Below are 19060 nucleotides of genomic sequence, written 5' to 3'. Positions count from 1 at the left end.
TGATGGGTCGTGGTGGAAACTTTCGCCAGTCGCGTTGTGGCTGAAGTCAGATATCGTCGCTTTCCGGTGGGGAACGTCACCAGAATGCAGGAGATTTAGTGATTGTCTTGCAGATCTACTCTCCGAGCAATCTCGCACCGTGGTTTAGATCGCTGCGCGCTGCACGCAAGACTGCTAGCAGCGAGGAAGGTTTATGAGGTTGGACTAGCGCGACCACAAAAACTCTGTTCACAGCTTCGTCCATCTAGTGCAGATCAGTCGCGACGGCTTCCATCTGCTCGGTTTCTGTACCCCTATGCGAAAATTCCTGTAAACATGGAAATTTGCGGCTTATCCGTGGCCTTCGACGAACCATGGTCGGAGCAGTGGCACGCCGCCAGCACACTCGCCGGGCTGTGGTCGACTGGGAACCCTTTCCTTAAGACATCGGAGTATTCTCCACGCCAAATTGCATCGAGGTCCACCCACGCGCAGATCAAACAAGTGGTCGACTGCGCCGATTATGCGCTTGCGCTCGTCTACAGCTGTTGAGAGGCAATCGAGTCGTTCTCGCTCTGTCCGGCTGCAACACGTCTTGTCCATGTCAGCTTGACCGAACCTGGGCGAAGGCGCCCGATTTGCCAGGCAGCTTGAGTGCCCGGTGTTTCAGCCTCACCAATTCCAGCTCTCCGCAATTCTCAACGGACAGCTCAGAAGTCTGGTTCTAGAGGGTCCACGACACGCGAGGCTACTGTACGTGGCCACCACCTTTACCGGACTGTGGAGCCGATCGAAGAATCTGGTCGACAGCTCGACGGCGCGTCTTGGACCTTCTGCAGAAAGGCCTCGCACTCCCACGCAGGATCAAACGTGCCTGGCGGCGGGCCTAAGAGCGATCTTCATGTACCGCCTGCTGGGCAGCCACCGATAGCCAACAGCCGTCAGGGGTTTGCCTCGCCAATTTCTAAGCACTTCCATTCGCGGTCCGTCCGAGCTGCAAGTGCGGGAACTCTGCTCATGCATGCTGATGCGAGGATGCACGCTGCAGACGTGCTCATCGTGCACAAGGCGTGCGAATGATTCGAATCCAACCCAATGCGGTATTCAGCATAAGACCAGTCCGTATGGCGCTATTGCCACCAGCGGGGATTCTCTGCTGAGGCCGCTGCGGACTCTCGGTGACCGAGTCGTGGTACCAGAGCTCCGGTTGCTGGACGTGGCTGCAGGAAACGTTACAACAGTGCAAAGAGCGAGGCGACATAACAGTGTACTGTGTATAAGCCGTATCTTTGATTGCGGCCCTTGCTGCCGTCGCGCCCGCTCGAGGAAGTTGGGCGAGCCGTTATTCAAGAAAAGTGCCCCTGACAGCGCCGTGCACCGTGCTCCGAGACGGACCCTGCGAATGGGCAGGGATATGCTTCTCATTTCCTCGAACCGAAACTTGTGAAAGCCACCCATGCTAGTCTTCGGGTCGTTCAACCCCCAGCATCCAGTCCGCGCGCTGCGGCAGAGCTCCCCAAAAGCCATGATTCCCCCTTGCTGCTACCCTCCTCTACTGCCCGCAGCAAGGTGACCTCGGAGCTCTCAATTGACGGAGTGCGTATAGTACTCACGGTCCGCTCTCTCTTGTTCTCGCGGGTTGCCTTTCGGATACCTTTCACGCATCGCCTCATGTTCTCACAGTTATAGCTGTCATAATAATTGCTGGATTCATCCGCCTGCCGTTCTCTACACCCATACCGCAACGGCCATCTCGATAGGACCGACATCGAATCCGCCAACATGGCACCTTCTTTAAGTTTGCGACCACGTACAGGCGCCAGCGAGCGTCCTCCCACGAGAGACAATGCCGACCACAGCCTCATCATCCCGAGCCGGACATCGTCGCTTCATTCGAGGATCACCCAACCGCTTCCATCGACTTTGAACGTCAAGCAGGGCGCGCGGAGCCCCAAGACCCTGACCCATGCCTACATGGTGTGTGGTGTTGGTCGCGAGCCATCACAATGGGTGAAGGCGCCTGCGCCCTCTCAGGGCAAGATTGGCCACATGAAGGGTGCTGTTGGTACCTTCTGGCTTCCTGAGATTCTGGGAAGCAGTCCAAGACTGGAGCAGGATAACGAGATCGCGAGGTCTCTTCATGCTGCCATGCGAGTACGTCTATACAACAATGTCATTGTTAGCGCGCTACTAACCACGCACACAGGCATGTTTCCCCCACGACGTCGAGATCTGCACTGGCAGGAGCCAGCCGCACTGCGTACACCACTCCTTCGTCCTGCAGCAAGATTCCTCACACACTCTTTACGGTATCGCACTGCGCGTCTGGTCTCGCGCTGATGAGAAGCGCGCTGAGACTATTCGCGACCTGCGCAAGCGAATCGAGCCCGACTTCTTCGACAACCCAGACGAGACATACTGGATCCCGTACTGCCTGAGCTTCCTCTCCCGATACCCCTTGTACAACCTACTCGGCGACTACCTGCGCGGCATGTGGATTCACTGGAATAAGGCTACCAACCTTTTCCATGCCGAGGAGGTTTCACGCATCCTCAGCTTCCCAGCTCCTCGCCTCAACGACCTGGTCCGCATCGACATGAAGGATTACGCGCTGTGCTACCAGTTCCCATCCTCGCCTACCGGATTTCAAAACTTCGCCATGTGGCCCCTCTTCACGTGTCTCTCAATTCCCAACATTGTGGGTGTGATAGAGGCTGCTGTATCGCCCACACGACGAATCATCTTCACCAGTCACTACCCCGCGATGCTCACCATCGCAGCCGAGACAGTCCGTTTCTGTGTCCGGGTGTACGAGTGGAGCGGTCTGTATGTACCCGTCGTTCATGCGCGTCACGTCAAGGATCTCGTGCAGGAGCCGGGCCCATACATTCTGGGTGTAACATCAGAGTGCCGATCGCTCTTCACGGCTCCCACAGATGCCCTTGTCGTCGACTTGGACCGGAACTTCGTCCTGACTTCAAGCCCGCCTACCGCTCTTACCGCCGGCCAGAGGACCAAGATGATCCAGCGTCTGACTCAGGCTCTCAACGGTGAGGTTTCACCAACCGGAGTTCCACAGCATCTGCGCTCGGCGTACGGTGGCGGCAAGCTCATTCCCGCGGGTCAAATCATTGTGATGCGTGGTGAGGTTGAGAGCATCCAGGACCCCGACTGGTGGACCCAGGATGCTGTCATGTCGGTCATGGACCACGTGTGTGAGAAATTGGTATGTATCCGGTTGTGCATAGACTCATCGTACCACACGCTAACATCACCGCAGGGCCGCAACACTGGCGTTAAGGCTATCTTCGGTGGCTCTGTCAAGAAGCCGCTGATGACCAAGGTGTCGATGCGCCACCTCAACGAGATCGTTCGCGAGCGCAACCAGTACTCCCGTGACGCACAAGAAGCCTGGACAGACTTCATCAACCTCAAGCAGCGCCTCGACAGCGAGCTTGGCAAGGTTACAAAGCGCAACAACTTCTTGGTCGAGGAGCTTGAGAGCTGGAAACAACAGTTCCTCAAGTTCCAGGCTTTCGCCGAGCAACTCACCAAGGAGACCCAGGATCTCAAGGTCAAGATCGAGAACCACAAGCGTGAGAACCGTCGTCTTACAAGCCTTATCGACCAACAGAAGGATGATGCCGCAAGGCTCACTGTCCGTCTGTCCGGTACTGAGAAGCAACGTGACGACGCCCTCGAAGCGCTTGTACTACAGCAAGAGATTGCTGAGGAGCTCGAGCGCGAGAGGAAGAAGAACAAGAAGGAGCTTGGTGCTCTGCAACATACCAACGGTGCCATCCAGCGCCAGCGCGACGAAGCGCAACGGGTTGTGCTCCACCTTCGTGCTCTTATCGAGGGTCAGACCCACCACATGGAGCACATCGTCAAGTCCCTTAACCAGGATGACATGTCCAACTATATGGATGCCGGCTTCGAAGACGTGCCTGAGGAGGATGAGGACCAGGAGGAGTTTGAAGACGCGGCGTCGCGCCATCAAACCCCCCGTCACTCGATCAAGGACAAGTCTGAGGTCGGTACCATCCGCGGCGTAGCCGGTGTTGAGAGCCGCCAGGAGTCAAGAGCCAGCACTGCGCAGGGCAAGCACCTCGACGGTGAGGACGTTACACCCGACATGGAGCAGCGTCTATTCAACAACCCCGCACGCAACTCCAAGCGCTTCTCAAATCAATCAATGGTCGACGTCGCCGACCGTGTCCTTCGGGACAAGACCGACGCCATCGCCTACATCATCCGCAACATCTCAGAGCAGTGCGCTGCAGCTGTTGAGGGTCTTCAGCTCGCACAGCGTGCTGACACAGAAGATGGCGACAACCACAGCGACCGCCGCAGCAGCGTTGGTCAGATGTCATCGGCCGGAGGCCGCGCGCAATCGACTATTGGCAGCGAGTACGGCGACGAGGACAACATGCTCCGCCCCAACCGGGGTTCAAGCATCCCCCCAACGCCCGATCTAAGCCATCGGTCCAGCACCTCCATGTCCATGGCCAGCGCCAGCACAACACCAGATCGGACGAGCCTACAGCACCGATCGCACGACATCCCTGTCGTACCAACACGCATCATCGAAGACGATGACGACGTAGACGGTAACAACGATCTCGACGCTCACATGGTTCCCGTGTCCAAGTACGCGCAACCACTGCAGCGACCCAACACCGCTGTACGCCACAACATGCGATAAGCTAGTCGTCGCCGCGGCTTGCCGCCCTTCTTCCTCTACTTTGTTTTTATCATTAGCGATCGAAACGAGATTAGCATTGATGCCCTTTTCCTTACCATGTTACCTACCCCCGGCGTTGAACGGCTAGGGACCCTATTTTCTTGCTTTGCACTTCGTTACTCTCCTTGAGAACACCCCCTTGTCCGACGACCCCCCTTGTGTACTTTGGGTCATTCCTTATGTTTCAATGAGAAGAGTTGTTGTCGTCGTTGTGGATCATACCCGAACAAAGATGGATGGATGGAAGCAACTCCAGTATGTGGGTATCAGAGCCTAAGAATCGGTAGTGGTGGAAAAGCGCTTTCTGGGAGGATTGTATTCTCCAAGGGAGCTGTCTTTTTCTTCCATTGCGCTAGGCAGATGGGCAGATGGCTCTTGTGTATGTCTGCTTGTAATTTGTTGTTTTGTTAGGATAATACCACTTTCTCCTTATGTTCTGAAATACATATGATCTACCTACATTACGTCTCTGTCTGCCATGTGTGAAAGTTCCTTCATGTTCTAAAGAAAGTGCATCCCGAAGCTCATGCCTGAGCGTTGTACGAGAGCATCATCTCTGTTTCAGTATGGTGCGATTGGTCGTTTAATCCTTCACTCATACCATGCACAGTCAGAACACGCGTCATATTCGCGCCACTAACCACCACCATGCTCACAGTCATCAGATGAAGTCATTCACTCTTATCTCATGGCAAGCTATTAGCCCGCAACCCTGCTCTTGTCACACTCCACAAACCCATCGCCGCACTCAACCAGCCAAATATGGCCGCCATCAACGATCCCACCATCGCCCTAGGCCCCGACTTCAAGAAGCTCTCCGGGCCCGAGAACTTCACCGACTGGTTCCAGCGTTTCAAAGACATCGCGAACATCTACGGCTACAGAGAGCACTTTAAGGGAAGAGCTGAGGTAGTCGCAAAGCCAGTGGCGCCCGCCTTTTCCGCACTCCAACAAGATGATGATGATGTGGTACAAGAGACTCCTCTAGTGGACTGGCAGTACCAGCTCGCCGTCTACCAATTCCAGCTACAGAAATGGAAAGACTATGATCACGCCTCTCGCTCAGCTTTAGCCCTCCTACACGCGGCTGTTGAACCCCAGTTATGGAAGGAGCTGAAAAGGCCCAAGTCACCCGCCTCTGCGATAAAGGCCATTAAAAGGAACTATGAGACGAATTTACCAGACGACATTGCGTCGGATCGGGCTCGTGCTTGGATCAGCTCTCTGGAGCTGGAAGATCCTACCGCGGTTCGCCAGTTTCTCAATGACTTCGAAGAGCGCTATGGAGACGTCCGCTTCACAAACCTCACCTCCGAGTATTGTATTATGAGCATCAGTCGAGCAATTCCCAAGACCACGCGGTATTCATACGTTTGCTTCTGTGAGAATCAGTGGAGATATTATTCCTTTGGCAGGACTACGGATAGAGAACTCTTCAAAGAATTCCGTTCTCTCCTCCTGAAATACATGGCAGACAACTTCTTCCTGGGGGTGATGTAAATTACTAAGTTCATCGAAAGCATTCGTTTTGCTGGGCACATAGATTTACTTCCTCAGTGCTCTAGAGCGCAGATTACCGATTTCGGTCCTGTCACGTCATACAAAGAAAAAATCGAACAGGTGCTCTGCTGTCTACATTAGAACAAAGGTTAAACTTTACATGTGATCTACAGCAATGTAGACTTCTAGAAAATATGTGTTTAGTTTTTATTATTATACAAGGTGCTGTAACCCTGTCATGGGGAATACATGATCGCATAAGATCGAAATGGGTGGGTCAGCAGAGTGAAAGGAATGTGAAAGCTTCTTGGTCGATTCGAGATATTCAGTCAAATTATTGGTACTCACCACTTGTGCTAGGGTCTTTTAATTAACTTGATCAGAATTGATAGTTGTGCTCTAGTATCTAATTATGTCTATCTAGACATACTGTCGATGAAGACTATATACCTTGCAACAATTTGGAAAAACTATACTAGGCCCTTGCACACTGCGGTCTGCACTTTGAGAAGATGTTTTTAGCTATCTCTCACACCTATGCAAAGCAGTTACAGCTAGATGTAGATGCGCTTTATCAGCATAAAACCAAGCAAGATGCTCTTACCACAAAGGTATAGATATCTTCTAGTTTCCAATTTGCTCTGGTTTGCGAGGGACTATTGAGTGGATAGTGCATAGAAGTTGGACTAGACCGCGGACAGATTGCCTGACTTACATTGTCACAATGAATATAGTATGTTTACTCCACAGACTCTTCTCTTGTGGTGTATTGGGACCTTCACGATGTATGGTGGTAGCCTCTGCTTAGATAAACCGTGCCTACTGTATCACCTTACACTCCAGCTCTCTATTTATCGCGTGCGCAAACTACGCAGAGTAGTAACGTCTCATAGAATAACGTACCAACAATACAATCCAAACCTACACTTTCCATCATCCCAAAACCACTTCCATATTCTCCGATCGTCGTCCCCTTCGATCAAGTACCCCGGATCTACAATACATAAAAACCGTTATGCAATAACCGATCAATTATACATGTTTCATGCACCTCGCGGCAAAGGAATTAGTTCGCATAAAAATGTCAACACCTTACTGTAATCATACTCTTCGCACCGAGTCTACTGCGGCTGTGCGGGAACGCAGCGGTGTGATCACGTTCAGCGGGCTGCAGACGCGAGATGCAGTTGCATGACTCGTCGTTGGCTTGCGTGCATTTTGGGCAGGAACCAACGTTGGATCGACGGGGAGCAGGAAACAACGGTCAGACATGAGAACGCGGTTGCGAAAGGCGAGCTAAAAGAGAAAGGGTTTGGAGATTTGGAGATTGGAGTAGGTGGGTACGGTATGTGAGATATTTTGGTCGTGGGTTGGTGGATGGAGACGGTTGACGGGAGTTTAAGCGGATGGTGTGGTGTGTCCGTGCTCGTGCTGATGGCAGGCCTGAACGATGTCTGACAATTCAGGTGGTGAAAACGTAGTATCCATAGCAAGCAAAGATTTGGTTCATTGTCGATATGGTGGTCTGATGTTGTATGCATGTTGAAGTTGGTTTCGATCGTCAAGGTGCCGGTGATGCTAGGTCGTCGTCGCATTCATGGTTCCGACGTGTACGTATAATTTGTAGCGCATCCCTTACATCTTTTAGTAATCTGAAGAGCGTGATGTACGCATCTAGTGATGTAAGCAGATCCTGGTAGCAGTAGATTTGACCGCACTGCGCGGAGGGTTTCGACATTGCATCCGCAGCCGCAGCCTAAGATGGATAACTCCCTGTGTTCATGCATCAATCTAGAACTCGGCCTTGTTCTGGCTGCATGCAACCGCAAAAGGTTATGAATCCAACGGTTTTACCGTTGAGGTTTGAGAAGTATGTTGAGGGGGGTAGTCCTGCAATGTCAGGTCTCTAGGCGGGTCGAGCCGAGATGTGTCCGACGTCTCCAAGAATGTAAGTGGCTTGTTCTAGAAGAGCTAACTTTAGAAAGTATTGACCGGCTGGTAGTGTAGCAGATGTTACAGCCTCATGCCACGTCTTGCTCGACGTTGAAAGTGTCAGAAGGCCACGTAGGCGGCGTAGCTATAGCGGACGTTACAGGAAATCGACGGTATGTCTACTCGCATGAGACCGAGCTCGATTGAGTTCATAGTCGATCGCAGTTTGACGTACCCGATAGCCGTTGCTATCATCCCGGTTTGGAAGATGCTCGATTGGTTGCTCGCATCCCGTCGCGGGCCCTAACAGTTTCCCGTAAGTGAAGGACCACAGAGCGGAGTCAACGGCTCGGGTGCATTGGGAGACGGGCCGTAATGGAATGACAATTTGTCAAAAAAGGACAGAATATGTGTGGCGAGATGGAAGAGAAGCGAATACGGCGGGTGGTAATCTTGACTCGGTGTCCGAATGCACGTCGAAATAGAGTTCAGACGTGGGGCCAGGTTGCAGTAGCCGACATCTCGCGTGTAGCGCACGTGTAAGACGGTGAATGTCTCGGAGTGGTGGAAAGCTACACAGCGCTGTAACTTTATTGCTGGTATTACCCCGCACTCATTGCAACGTCGAAAACTGGCAAGCAGAGTATAGAACGGCCTTACCTTCATGTCTTAAGCTCACGACATAGTTGCGTCGAGCATCTCCACTTCCCGGCCACGTGCCGGCTTTGCAGATTCTGAGACGAACGGTGGACCGGGGTTGGCGGTATGCAGCTAGCCATGGTATCTTGAAGAACTCGTGGCTCGGGTGTACCAACTTGGAACTTGTAACGATAGTGGGTCCTGATCTTCCTTCGGTCCTAGTGCGGAAAGGACGAGAGACAACGGCATCAGCCGCGCTTTTCGTGCTGGATAGTACTGGACAAGTACCTGTTGCATGACCTCGGGGTAGAGCTCGATGCGTAGAGCCATACACAATGATATTGGTGACTATAGCAGTCAGCTTATCTCCAACAATCGACGACAAACTCCGCAGTGGGGTCATGATCCGCGAAGAAACAAGGCATGTCGTGCATATGGGTCCCGTAGTCGCGAATTTAGTATCTATAATAGCCGGCTGCTATTACATTGTGGATAACAAAATTAGTAGGCAAGCGGTTGGGCATCATCGCACTTACTGTACTGCCGGCCTGCTCGGGGCTCAGTTACTACCGTGGGAAGGCAGTAGCGACGGCAGATTCTGCGGATGTGCTCGAGATGTTGCTATGACTCTTGCTTGAAGATAGGCCGCTGGACGATAGTGGTTGACATCTCCGCTCATCTCCGTCTGCACTGTTAGCATTTTCTGGGCGAGTGGAATGAGGCAGGCAGGGCGAAGCAGAGTAAGTGTTGGAATATATGAAGATAAGGCGTGGGCGCTCAATGAGGAAGCGACGTAGGAGATAATGACGACATGTCTCAGTATTTCCAAGGTTGCACGATGCACAGTCACAACACGTTGCTCATCGCGGGGTCATTTACTGGCTGAGGAAGGCACGCAGGTTGTGCTCAGTTGATAGCACGCATAGTATTGACATGCCGCCTCGTCTCGAAGGGTGTCAGCTGCCGGTCACGTGGGGGTCACAACTGCCAAGGTTGTCTGTCCTGGACCATTTGCTTCACATTCAAGTTTGATTCCTAGCTACAACCTTGGAGGTGCATATAATTAACGTACAATGATGCTTGTTGATGTAAAGACGGATAAAAAGTGGCGGGAGAGTCTAGGCGATGGGACTTCCTAGTTGGGACGTAGTGCGCCTGCGCGCGTGGACATGAATCACTCAGGCACAGTGCGTCTATGTAGTCTGATGGCAAGTTCCAGCAGGTAGCGGACATCCAGGAGAATTGCGAGCATATATTCCGGAGTAGGGTACCGTCCGCGGGAGGGACTATGCTAGACTCATGGATGGTTTAGGAGTTTTGACAATTTCGCAGAAAGGGGGTGTGGTGGATGGCGAGCCAAAGCCACATGGCGCTGGTCGAGGGCGCTAGAAACAATCACGTTCTCTCGCACAGCAGCGGTGGCTTGATGCGTCTGCAGGAAAGGAGCAAGGTCAAGGGGCTCGGTAGTTTTGCGCGTGTAGTGGAGGCGGCCTTGCAGTCGATGCCCCTCTCTGACTGCGGTTTCCACAGAGGTGCTGCAGCTTCGTCACCTGTGCCAAGAGCAGGGACGGGTAGTTCGCGTAGGATTGGCAAGCGCTGAAACACGCTATTAATTGTACCTGAAAGGCCGGCGCAGCGACGCGAGGCGGCATAATGGAAGCAATTGTTTCCTCGCAAGTGAGATGAGGCTGAGGGATCTACAGCCGCATACGCTGGGTGCGGACGACAAGGCCGGGAGCGGGCTGCCGACGCATGAAAGGCATTGCGCGTGCTATGCTCGAGCTTCCATGCGGCATGACAAAGATGCGGCGCCTTGTTCAGGTTAGAGATGGTCAGAGATGGACAAGGAGAATTGGAAGGAACGGCCGCCGATCGCTAGTGAGGCAAGACTAGCCCTGGAGGTCTACTCCGGAGTAGATGGTGAAAGCTAGAGGGGCTCGAAGCAGGGGGGAAAGTACATGGAAACAAAGTTTGAGACATGATTATTCCTCCGCAGCGGTCCAATGGCTGGCAGGGCTGCAACGTTGAAGGTCTGCTCAGGTGGACGCAGGGGAAGAGAGAGCGTCGCCCGGCTGGGGTGGGACCGGCGAGCAATTGACTCGAGGTCAGGCAGCTCAGGCAGTCTTACAGGTGATTGACGCCGAGGTTATCTGGGTACGGGTCTTAGCCAGGCACACAGACGCCGATACAGCACAGGTCAGCACAGGTACGGCACACTACCTGCGCCAACCTGCAGCAATTGGCTGGGGTCCTTAGAGGCGGCCCCTGGACACGCTAAGGGGCATCTGGCGCGCTGGTAACCCGCAGTGAGGGCGTGCTGCTTGCTCTCAAAGGGCCTTCACAAGCAAAATAATCCGCGTCTTCATTTTTATCCTGGCCTTTCTTTTTGTGCCTCTCCCCAATCGCCATCCCCAGGCGCCTCGACTGCAGGCGGGTAAACAGCGCTCGCACCCACCACTGCCAGCCCCAGCCCGCGGATGAAGGCCACCTCGACACCGCCGACTGCACCCTCTGCTGGATCTACACGGCGCCGCAAAAGCACTTGCAACACCACACCCAACGGCCGGCGCACATACACCACCACAACGGCGCTGCCGTAGCCGCACACATGGCCACCTCACCACCAGGCTCGCCCGCAAACGGCGTCCCGCGGCCCATGAGCGCGATGATTAGACCGAACCGCAGCTCCAGTCGCATGAGCGTGAGCAGCAAGCCGGGCGGGAGCAGGGCCTCTGATGAGGACAGCAGGACGGCCGTCAAAGTTGGTAGGTGCATCTCAGGGTCCGCGATAAAACACTTCTGCTAACCACGGCCTAATGCAGCTGTACGCGTGCGGCCACCACTGCAACACGGCGATCCGGGCTACGAGCTCATCCCACAGCGCTTCCGCAACGCCCTCTGCCACGTCACATCGCCCTCCAGCCTGACAATAGATGCGCCCGGCGGCAAGAAGGTCTTTGTCTTTGACCGCGTCTTCGGCGAGGACATTGAGCAGGAAGGCGTCTTCGAATACGTCGCGGACAGCGTCAACTCCTTCGTCCAGGGCTACAATGTCTCCATCCTCGCATACGGCCAGTCGGGCGCGGGCAAGTCCTACACCATGGGCACCACCGGCCCCCGAGACCAGGCGGACAACGATGTCATGGGTATGTCGACGCGGAATCTACGAACGCCAAAAAATATCATACTGACTTCTTCAGGTATCATCCCCCGCGCTGCGGCGTTGCTTTTCGAGAAACTCGAAGGCACTAGCAATCGCGCGTCATCCTCAGGAATCCGCGTCCCAAGCCGTCTGTCGGGCATACACAACATGGCCTCCAAGGCGTCGTCATCGTCGTCTGCCAATCGGAACTGGCAGCTCAAGGCGACCTACGTCGAGGTAAGATAAGCCCTTCCGCCGTCGCAGGCCAGAACTGACGGATGCAGATCTACAACGAGCAACTTCGCGATCTGCTGATCCCCGAGCACGTGGCTGTCAATGAGCGGCCACAGGTCAACATCCGCGAGGATCGCGATGGCCGCATCCTCCTGACGGGACTGACCCAGATTCCTATCAACTCGGTCGACGACATGCTGGGCGCGCTCAACTTCGGCTCCGCAATCCGGCAAACCGACGCGACGGCCGTCAACGCGAAATCTTCCCGCTCCCACGCAGTCTTCAGTCTAAACCTAGTCCAGAAGAAGTCGTCACCTGCCGCGCCTACTCCGACACGCGAAAAGCGCCGATCCGTCCCTATCGAGATGATGTCGGGCTCCTCGAGCGAGAGCTGGGTGACAGTCGACAGCAAGTTGCATTTTGTGGATTTGGCGGGAAGCGAAAGGCTGAAGAACACTGGGGCGCAGGGCGAGCGGGCTCGGGAGGGTATCTCCATCAATGCAGGGCTTGCGAGCTTGGGCAAGGTCATCTCGCAGCTGTCCGCACGTTCCCATGGCGGCTACGTCTCGTACCGCGACTCTAGGCTCACGCGCCTACTGCAGGACTCGCTTGGCGGCAACGCCATCACCTACATGATTGCTTGTGTCAACCCGGCCGAGTTCCATTTAAGCGAAACCTTGAACACCGTCCAGTATGCCCAGCGCGCCCGCGCTATCCAAGTCAAGCCGCAAATCCAGCAGATCCATGACGACAGTGATAAACAGGCTGCCATCGACCGGCTGCGGGCCGAAGTACAATTCCTACGGGACCAGATTCGACTGTCTGAGCGCACGGATCGAAAGAAAGCAAACCCTCAAGAGAGCCGTGAGCGCCAGGACGAGCGCGAGACTGAGCTCCAGAACCAGTTGCTCGACGTTCAGGAGAACTACAATGCGCTGAGCGCCCGCCACGCTAAGCTAATCTCCGAGATCACCAAAGCCCGCGACAACAACGAGACGGAGACGCCTATGCTCAAGGATGCTATTGGTGACTCTGCGCTTGAGAGACTAAAACGATCTAATTCATTCGCCGAGGCTGTCGAATCGGTAGTCTTGGAATACGAGAAGACGATCCAGACGCTTGAGTCTTCCCTTTCCAACACACGCTCCTCTCTGTCCAACAACGAGAGTGACCTCCTGGAGAAGGAGACCCGCATCGCAATCCTCGAAAGCCAGAACCACCACTTGCAATCGCGCATCCAGAAGGCAATGGAACGGGACGCGAACAACGAAGAGTATGTCCAGTCGCTCGAGCGCCAGATCGACAACTCGGCGAATGGCATCGAGAAGAACGACACTATCATCTCTGAACTGCGCGAGAAGTTGCAAAGGCTTCGTGAGAACGAAACCAGCAGCGAAGAATACATCTCCACCCTGGAAGAGCGTCTGGCCGAGAATGAGCAGGAGACTGAGATCATGAGCCGTGAAATTGAGCGACTCAAGCATGTCGTTGAGAGGCAACGCAGCGTCGCCAAGTTAGACAACCTGCTTCACGAGCTCGATGACAAAGAGCATGCTGTTGAGCCTTACACCAATGGCCATTCAAAGACACCTAGCGATCCCTTCATTGAGAAGCGCCCCAAGCTTGAGAAGCGAGTCACGAGCGAGAGCATGCACCAATTTGGTACTCCCGTGGATGCGATTCCTGAGGAGGCTGACAGTGAACGTCCACTTACAGCCAGCACCAAGCATGACGGTGGAGACGAGCAGAAAGATCGTTTTGCTGTCAAGGCTGCTTCAGTCGTCGGAGATGAGCCTTCTAGCCCCGCGCAAGCTCGCTTCGTCAACGACAAGCTCGATACTGTGACCCAAGAGCTGCTCGACCTGCGCGTGGAGCACGAAGGAACGCTTCAAGACTACGAGAAGCTGGCCAGCAAATACCAAGAGGCTTTGCGGACTTTGGCCGCTCTCCAAGACTCAGTAGACGAGGCGCGCCATCGCGGAATCACATCAGTGCCTTCCTCCCGGCCAAGTTCTTTCATGGCAGAAGCGGGCGTCAATGGACTCCCAACAGAGGACTTGTCTTCCTCGCGTACATTGTCTGCGGAATTGGCCTTAGCAGAGGCTTGCAATACCAGCATTCCAGACGATGAGACAGAGGTTGGCCAAGATGAGGCCAAGGCTCGACGAGCATCAGTCGATTCCACAACCCAGGAGCAACACATTCCTGAGACCGTGTTAGTCCAGGAGCTGAAGGCCCTGAAGCTGCTTCACAACGAGAAGGAGGAGCGCATCGAGAAGCTTCAACACAGCTACTCTCAGCTGCAAGAAGAACATCAAGATACACTCGACTACGTGGAAGAACTGAAGTCGGAAGTCACAAAGGCCCAGATGCAGGCGAACCGACCATCTTCTCCATCCCTACACATGATCCGCCGCAAGTCTAGCCAAGCAGTCCTTGCGAACGATCGTTCTAACCGCGCATTCGCCTCGCTCCGTAACATGGCTTTGGATACGTTAGACGAGGACCCTGACGGCATCCAAAACTTCGAGCTCAACCTCAACACCATCATGTCCGAGCTCCACCTACGGTCTGAGCGTGTGCAGGACTTGGAGGCAGAATTGCAGTCTGTACGCAAGGAGATGGAAGGCAAGATGACATTGATCAGCGGCCTGACAAAAGAGCGCTCCAGCTTGAAAGCCGGGTCTCCTATGGATATCTCCATCGTCGCTTCAATGCAGGATCAGATGAAGCAGAACGAGGAGCATATCAGGGAGTTGAAGAACTCCCACATTCAGCGTGAGCAGGAGCTCAAAGAACAGATTGAGTCTCTCAAGGCATCAGTCAATCGATCTGATGATCTACTATCACCTCGTCAGACGCCTGAGGGCATGCGGACCGTCAACGGTGAGGAGGAACCTGAAGACGATGCTACCCGCCACACCCACCTCTCTCAGCTTAGCGATGAGGCAGCCCACTGGCAGTCTAAGCATCTAGAAGCTATCGAAGCTACCAAAGCTTCGGAGCAGCGACATCTCGAGACTGTTCGTGAACTAGAGTCCGCCAAACAACGTCTTGAGGTCGACCATGCTCTTCGCATATCTGAGATAGAGCAAACCCGAGGCGCTGAGTCTGAGGCTGCTCTGGAACAGGAGAGGGCAAAGCACTCCGAGCTAATCGCTACTTTGGAAGCAGAGGTCCATGAGCACAAGTCTACCGCTGTCAGCCAAGCTGCTCGCCTTGCTGAGCTTGAGGCCTCTCACACAAGCATCCTTCAACAGATCGAGGAAGACTCTGAAGCTCGAGCGCTCACCGAGAAGGAGCTTGACACTCATCGATCCCTTGTAACCAATCTGGAGAGGCAAATCGATGAGCACAAAGCAGCGATCGATTACCATCAGCAGGGTATGGACTCTATCCAGAAGTCACATGCAGCTGAGCTCGAGAAGCTCACAGCGGAGCTTACGACACATCGAGAGACAACCTCTTCTCTCGAAGCGGACCTTTCTCAGGCCAAGTCTGAGATGGCGACGCTCCTTGAGGGCGTTTCGGCTGTCCTTGGTGAGGAGACGGATGTTAGCAACATTCAGTCTCACATCGAAGCATTGGTCCAGGAACGCAAGTCCATCACGACCAAACTGGAGGAGGCTCAGGCCGAGCTGGAGACCCACAGGAAAGAGCTTACGGAAGCCAACAACACCATCAGTACGCTCAAGGGCAACCTGAAGGAGTTCGAGCTCATCAACGCCGAGACGATCAAGGAGCTCGAGAAGGTCAGCGAGAAGGAGCATAAGAGCGCCCGACTCGTGCAAGAGCTCGAGGATCAGCTCAACCAGAATTGGGACCAGCACGAGGCTGCCAACAACCGACTGTCGGCTCTCCAGACCGAGCGCACTCGCGAGCTGCAAGACGCGATGACCCACGGCGAGGAGCTCGAGAAGGAAGTACAAGAGTCACGCATCAAGATCGCGTTATTAGAGGTAAGCTCATCACCTTCTTGGCTTCGAAGAATTAGCTAACATGACCAGTCACAACTCGTGGACGCGAAGCGCAACTCTAACCGTGCTTCTATTGATCCTCGTGAAGACCTTCAACGATCCAACTCGAACAACTCCACTGCGCGCAAAAGCACAGCACACACATCTCTGCCCTCACCACCACCTGCCATCCCTCTCCCACCTCTTCCGCCTGGCAGCCCACCACCTCAGGCCAGTGCGCCGTCTCCTCCTACTTCGCGCCATCAGAGCAAAGACATTGCTCACGCTCAGTTGGTCGAAGACCAGGAGGCTCGCATCCGTACCATCGAGAAGCACCTGTTTGCTGAGAAGCAGCTTACAGCTACTCTTGAGGATGCTCTGACCGACCTCGAGGCTTCAAGCACCAAGACCAAGACTGATCTGGATCAGTTCAGGAAGAAGTGCGCCGGCCTAGAGGAAGAGCTGAACATGATGCGCAAGGAACGCAGCGCAGCCCGCCACTCTCTTCAAGCCGTGGAAGAGGAGCGCAACGCCCGCCTTCGCGTTGAAGCCGAGCGCGCCCACCTTGAAGCTCGCATGGCCGCCCTCAACAACGCACAAAAGAAGGGCAAGAAGAAGGGCACTCTGAACTGCTTCTAGGCTTCTCCGCCTACCCACCCACCCACATCTTTGACCTTCATGTATCTGCTTCATTGTCATCTGCTTATACCGGCGTACACTGGAAGGGATCTTTACACACCGCGCTACATACCCCCGATACACCTGCTCTACATAGTTCGACGCTTTCTGGAGCATGTTTTGTTTTCGACATGTCTTTATGCTTTCAACGATTTGCAATGCTCGCATCTCTAGCACACACTTACCATTGGACGCGGTCATGGCCGGTTGGACACTGAGGGGAACCCTTTGCTTGGTGCCTCTCTCTTCTTTCTTGCCTTTATGTTTGCATGCCCCATACCCCCCTTTTCACTTCTTCTTCACTTCAAGCCACATTACTTTTTTTTTCCTAATGTATATTTTACGGCAGTTGGCAGCTTGGATGGACCACAATTAGTCAGAGCCGGAACCGAAGAGAGGCTATCTGGATTGTACGTTGAAATTGCTTTGGTGCGTGCATAGCGAAAGAGAGAGAGAGCGAAACGATGAACAATTTCCATTTCTTTCTACCTTTCTTGTTCCTAATTCGGGCTTTTTATTTCTCTTCTGTGGGACGGGCAGATGAAATGGGATATATGTGAGAGGGAGGTTTTTTTCTGATGGATGATCCAAGGGACAACAAAATATCATGCCTTCGTTCTACATAAACATGACTTCGCCGCTGTGCCTCCTTTGACGTTGATCGTACAAACAATGCATCACCCCACCTCGTCTCGCCTCCCTTGATCTATAGAACCGACATGGTGGAAATGCTATAGCAAGCAAGCCCTTGACATATCATATCACATGACCCTCAACACCTGCACTCCCATCACACCATCACAAAATCGCGAAACCCCTTCGTCACAGTTATGACGACGGACGCGTAATTTCGCGTCCCAGCCCTAAACGCAGGAGATCGCGATTTACGTAGGATCGAAGTGGCCTCGCCGCTAAGGTTTACCGTGCCTCTTCCTTCTACTTTCCACAATAGTGCATGGCATGGTGCCTGTGCCTGTGCCGCCCCGGCCATCCTTCGGTATATGAGTAATCATGTCGTGTACCTGCCGCGTGTTTCTGTGCCGCAATCTGTGCGGCGTGGTACCTGGGTAGGTGACTAGTAGTGGTAGCGGCGCGGACGCGATGGATGCGATGGGGTGTTGGTGCGGGATCGTGTATTGTTTGTTGTTGTGCTGTGAAGGATTTACGCGGGCGAGTACGGGGGAGTTGGATTTTCGCACGGTTCGCTTGTGTTGGATTGTGTAGATGTGTGAGTTATGAAGGTGCGGCGTGGGTGTATTTGAGGGCTGCACTTGTGTTGGGGAGTTTGGTGAGGGAGGAAGATGTGCATTTGAGTTATGGATGGTGCTATGGGTGGTTCGAAGGGTTTGCTGGGCTGGAGGTGTGTTAGGGCTTGTTGCTTGGGAAGACGTTTGCGTGAGGTGTTCGAAACATTGGACAAGATGTTCAATGTATCTATGACCGGTGTTTGGTAAGATGTGGACGGGGATGGGGACAGTGTAGGTGAGGTGTTGATATCCGCAAACCTTCCAAGGTTGTATTTAGCAAAGGTGAGCACTATAGCCAGTCTTCGGAGTAAGAGATCGATTCATAGTGAGTCTTCTTTGATGTGCGCCCTCCCGAGGTCCATCAGAGGAAAAGATAGTAATCGCTTGCCCATTTCCTCGCAGTATGACAAAGGAATGGACTTTTCAAGCACGATCTGGAGCTCCCCTGGGCCTTCCTACTGTATGATATCGATGTGCTGTGTAACACAGGATGTGTTGTGCTCTTGAAAACCTTGCGCCTCTTTTACTTCCAACATCTACCGAGACAGAGAGCATTTCTCTGATATTTGAAGCTTATGTTGTCTGCGAATCGTGCACGACATGCGCGACCAGTCCTTTTATCTCGATATGCTTTCGCGGCTGGTAGTTTCCAGTCACATGGGTAGAACCAAGCATACGTGTAGCGAACTGGGGCGTATAAATCTCGAAGGCCGGACAAATCATTTTGATGCTCGAATTTAGAGGAGTACATAGCCTAGAAGAGTCACTTCAAAGGCTGTGAAGCTCAATGACCGCATGAGAGAGCCCAGTCGATTCGCGTTGCGACATAACGGTACTTGTAGGATGTTTTGTTTCTCGGTAGACACATGTCTTGCAAAGACCTCGCGTGAGATGATTGACATCCAATACACTCAACTTGCATCGCTGTGGATGGGGAGGCTGGACGAGCGGGGCTGATTACATAAGCGCGCTACGGAGGCTCGGCGCCGAGGCTCAAGCTAAAATTTCT

The 19060-nt window shown here is 53.7% G+C and overlaps 3 protein-coding genes across 3 annotated transcripts; all 3 read left to right on the top strand.

Annotated features, from left to right (window-relative positions):
• Window positions 1–1761: 1761 nt before the first annotated feature.
• Window positions 1762–4684, top strand: J4E90_005977 (uncharacterized protein; the record flags this gene model as incomplete). The annotated part of the gene is made up of 3 exons (XM_051435527.1): window positions 1762–2133; window positions 2186–3205; window positions 3260–4684. The coding sequence occupies 3 exons, from the start codon at window positions 1762–1764 to the stop codon at window positions 4682–4684; spliced, it is 2817 nt and encodes a 938-aa protein (XP_051290385.1).
• An 801-nt stretch (window positions 4685–5485) lies between these two features.
• Window positions 5486–6223, top strand: J4E90_005976 (uncharacterized protein; the record flags this gene model as incomplete). The annotated part of the gene is made up of 1 exon (XM_051435526.1): window positions 5486–6223. The coding sequence occupies one exon, from the start codon at window positions 5486–5488 to the stop codon at window positions 6221–6223; it is 738 nt and encodes a 245-aa protein (XP_051290384.1).
• Window positions 6224–11402: 5179 nt separating this feature from the next.
• Window positions 11403–16765, top strand: J4E90_005975 (uncharacterized protein; the record flags this gene model as incomplete). The annotated part of the gene is made up of 5 exons (XM_051435525.1): window positions 11403–11559; window positions 11617–11940; window positions 11995–12173; window positions 12221–16129; window positions 16178–16765. The coding sequence occupies 5 exons, from the start codon at window positions 11403–11405 to the stop codon at window positions 16763–16765; spliced, it is 5157 nt and encodes a 1718-aa protein (XP_051290383.1).
• Between the last annotated feature and the right edge of the window lie 2295 nt (window positions 16766–19060).

Source organism: Alternaria incomplexa (assembly GCF_024043165.1).
Source record: "Alternaria incomplexa strain BMP 0042 chromosome Unknown scaffold_8, whole genome shotgun sequence".
Classification (NCBI taxonomy): domain Eukaryota; kingdom Fungi; phylum Ascomycota; class Dothideomycetes; order Pleosporales; family Pleosporaceae; genus Alternaria; species Alternaria incomplexa.
This window is presented reverse-complemented; position numbering and strand designations above follow the sequence as displayed.